Here is a 2,580-nt window from a genome sequence, read left to right as displayed (position 1 = left end):
TATGCAGTCTGCTTCCAAAGGGTCCCAGCCCCCAAGGTCTCCATCTAGGCTATATTCATTAATAAAGACATCAATGGTGTGGATTCAGAAGCAACTTGGAATGGCCCAAATAGATGTAGTCTTGCTAGTTTGCAGGAAGCTTATAAATATGTATTATGAACTTTAAATGGTAGTAAATGTAAATGCACTCCTCAGATGAAAGAGGTGTTAAAGACCTGGGGGCTGGCTCCTTCACCTAGGTACCTAGAAGTATAGCACATCACATTACCACCTTTTCCTGAAATGCCAGTATGCCTCTAAATCAACACATGAGACTTTAAAATAACAACTTTTTTTTTTTTTTTTAAGCAGAGACATCTTTTTCTTGCTAGAGAAGCAGGCCTAAAATAAACAATGTTGTCCAGAGATCAACAGAGAGAAAAACTTAAGTGCTACCTTATACCTTTTGATTGTGTAAAGAAGAAGGTGCTGACCAGGTGAGGTCTCTGTCCCCCTACCCAGGTCTGTGCTCTGGGTCCTACCCAGCAGCTCAGCCAAGCACTGCCTTGTGCAGGCGGAGGAAGGCAGCACAACCGAGACGCATTGCCACGGAGCAGAAAGGACAGAGGGCTGGACCTGCCGCTGCTCTGCCGCTCTGCAGCGTCACTCCAAGCTGAAAGCCAGGAGAATCATCCAAGAAACTGTGGGACATCATAAGGAGATGAGACATCAGTGGAGAAAGCAATGCTGAGAGTAACAAGCCACCATGACCTGTCTTTGCATCTCCTCTTCCCTTGCATCCCTTGTTTCAAGACTCCTTTATTCCTTCCAAATGATGCTTTGCAGCCCATAACCCTGACTGCAGAGTGGCCAGGCTGGCCGACCCACATGGCCCACACATATATAGCACTTAAAAAATCTCAAGCACATGTGTGATCATGAAAGCTCCAGCGATTAACAGCCTTCAGCCCCTCACTTGTCCTTACCAGGAGGCACATGACCGATACTTCACTGTTTCACCGCAGGACAGAACACCGTTACAAACCTCCCCCTCTGCACATGCACATACACTTCTTTAAGAGACAAAAGCCTGCAGCCAGCTGAACAGTTTAATTATGCCATAGTCCAGTCTCTGATAAGATAGTGTTACCTAGGTGCCAGAGGGATTGTGGTGCCAGCAATCATGGCAAAGGAAGAAGCAGAAGCATCTTTGGAAGGACGTCCAGCTGGTTCTACATAGTCTGTATGGGGGGGAAGAGGAAAGAAAAAACCCAACCCTCCCTCCTCAAAGGAAGAAAAAATCCTTATCATTGACTCTCCCTTGAGTAAAAAAAGGGCCACAGTAGATAGAAACAAATCTAAGGCAAGTGTTGGGGGGCCACAAAGCCATGGTTAGCCTAAGACAACACCAAAGCTGCTCTGCCCCAGACCAGTCCTTTACAGAGGACCGGGAGGAGAAGCGGCCACAGTGAAGAGAGAGGCCGATACCCCCTGCGCAGAGGGCAGGAGCCACCGCCTGCTTCTGCTGTTCAGAGCGGTTATTGCTTCAATCTGAGCCGACAAGCCGGGTGAGCACCAGGCTCACATGAGAGGTGACACATCCAGCTAACAGTGCAAGTAAAATCGCAGAAAGAGTCCTGCCCAGCTCCCCAGCGTGAGCAGGCCAGCTCCTGGAAAAGCCGCCAAACTTCCAGTCAGCATCCCTCAGTGCAGGACAGAGGCCACGTTTATCCCAGCCAGAGCCAGGGGACAGGAGGGTGCTGTTGTGAGAAGAGGCTGCTGAGAGGGTCTTCCAAGTCCACGATGCCCACCTGCAGCCCAGGAGGACACAGCAAGTACCAGCTGCCAGCTGCGAGGAGTTATGAGCTCTCTGCGGAGCTGAATGGGACGAACTTGGCATGTTTGATTGGGGATGCCGGGGTCTGTCCATCTGCCTCCTCGCTCAGCTTGAAGAACATTTCCTGCTCACGCTTCTTCTGGTTCAGCTCATCCTCCAGGGCCTTAAGCAGAAAGGAACACACACAACAAGAGATGTATTTGAGATCGTACTGGAGCTAGGGACGCTGTCCCCTCCAACCAGCCAAGCAGGACACCCTGCTCACGCCGAGGAGGCACTACCTTCTTCCTTGGCCTCAGCTTGTCCCGCCACTCCTTCATGTGCTGGTTGTGGTTCTCATCCAGGGATTTAAGCTTCTGGGTTTCGTGCTCAATCAAGAGGTGACACTTCTCATTCTAAACACAGATCACAAAACAGAACACCCAATTAAGCAGCTGGGACTGTAAATCCTGTGGTCGAACAGGACTTGTGTCAGCCAGAGGCATTCAGAGCTCTGAGCTCCAGGGCATGTTTAGACACAGCCACAAAAACCTCTCAAGGCAGAGCAGGGGGACATCAGTTCTAGTTCACTGACAGTCCTCTGCAGCCATTTCTTGTGACGTGCTCCTTGCACTGGAGCGGAAACAGCGCATGGGCAGCTCCGAGAGGCTGAGCACGAGGGACAGGTACCTGCAGCTGCTGGAGCTCGTTCGTGTTGCTCTCGCACTGGGCCTGCATGTCCTTCATCTGCGTCTCGTGCTTCTGCTGCTGCTGCAGCCGCTCTG

The 2,580-nt window shown here is 50.9% G+C and overlaps 1 protein-coding gene across 1 annotated transcript in view; it reads right to left on the bottom strand.

Annotated features, from left to right (window-relative positions):
• Nucleotides 1-1,838: 1,838 nt before the first annotated feature.
• The window catches only part of LOC104078600 (serine/threonine-protein kinase 10-like), a gene marked incomplete at its 5' end in the record, with an annotated part of 36,604 nt that continues 35,862 nt past the window's right edge, over nt 1,839-2,580 (bottom strand). Inside the window, 3 exon segments of the mRNA XM_009580291.1 lie at nt 1,839-1,979; nt 2,098-2,211; nt 2,486-2,580. The exon segment at nt 2,486-2,580 is cut by the window's right edge and continues 31 nt beyond it. Of these exon segments, the coding sequence (XP_009578586.1) occupies nt 1,839-1,979; nt 2,098-2,211; nt 2,486-2,580 (350 nt within the window).

This window comes from Fulmarus glacialis, unplaced genomic scaffold (genome assembly GCF_000690835.1).
Source record: "Fulmarus glacialis isolate BGI_N327 unplaced genomic scaffold, ASM69083v1 scaffold14706, whole genome shotgun sequence".
In the NCBI taxonomy this organism is placed as follows: Eukaryota; Metazoa; Chordata; class Aves; order Procellariiformes; family Procellariidae; genus Fulmarus; species Fulmarus glacialis.
The sequence above is the reverse complement of the archived record's forward strand: the minus strand, read 5'-3'. Positions and strand labels throughout refer to the sequence as shown.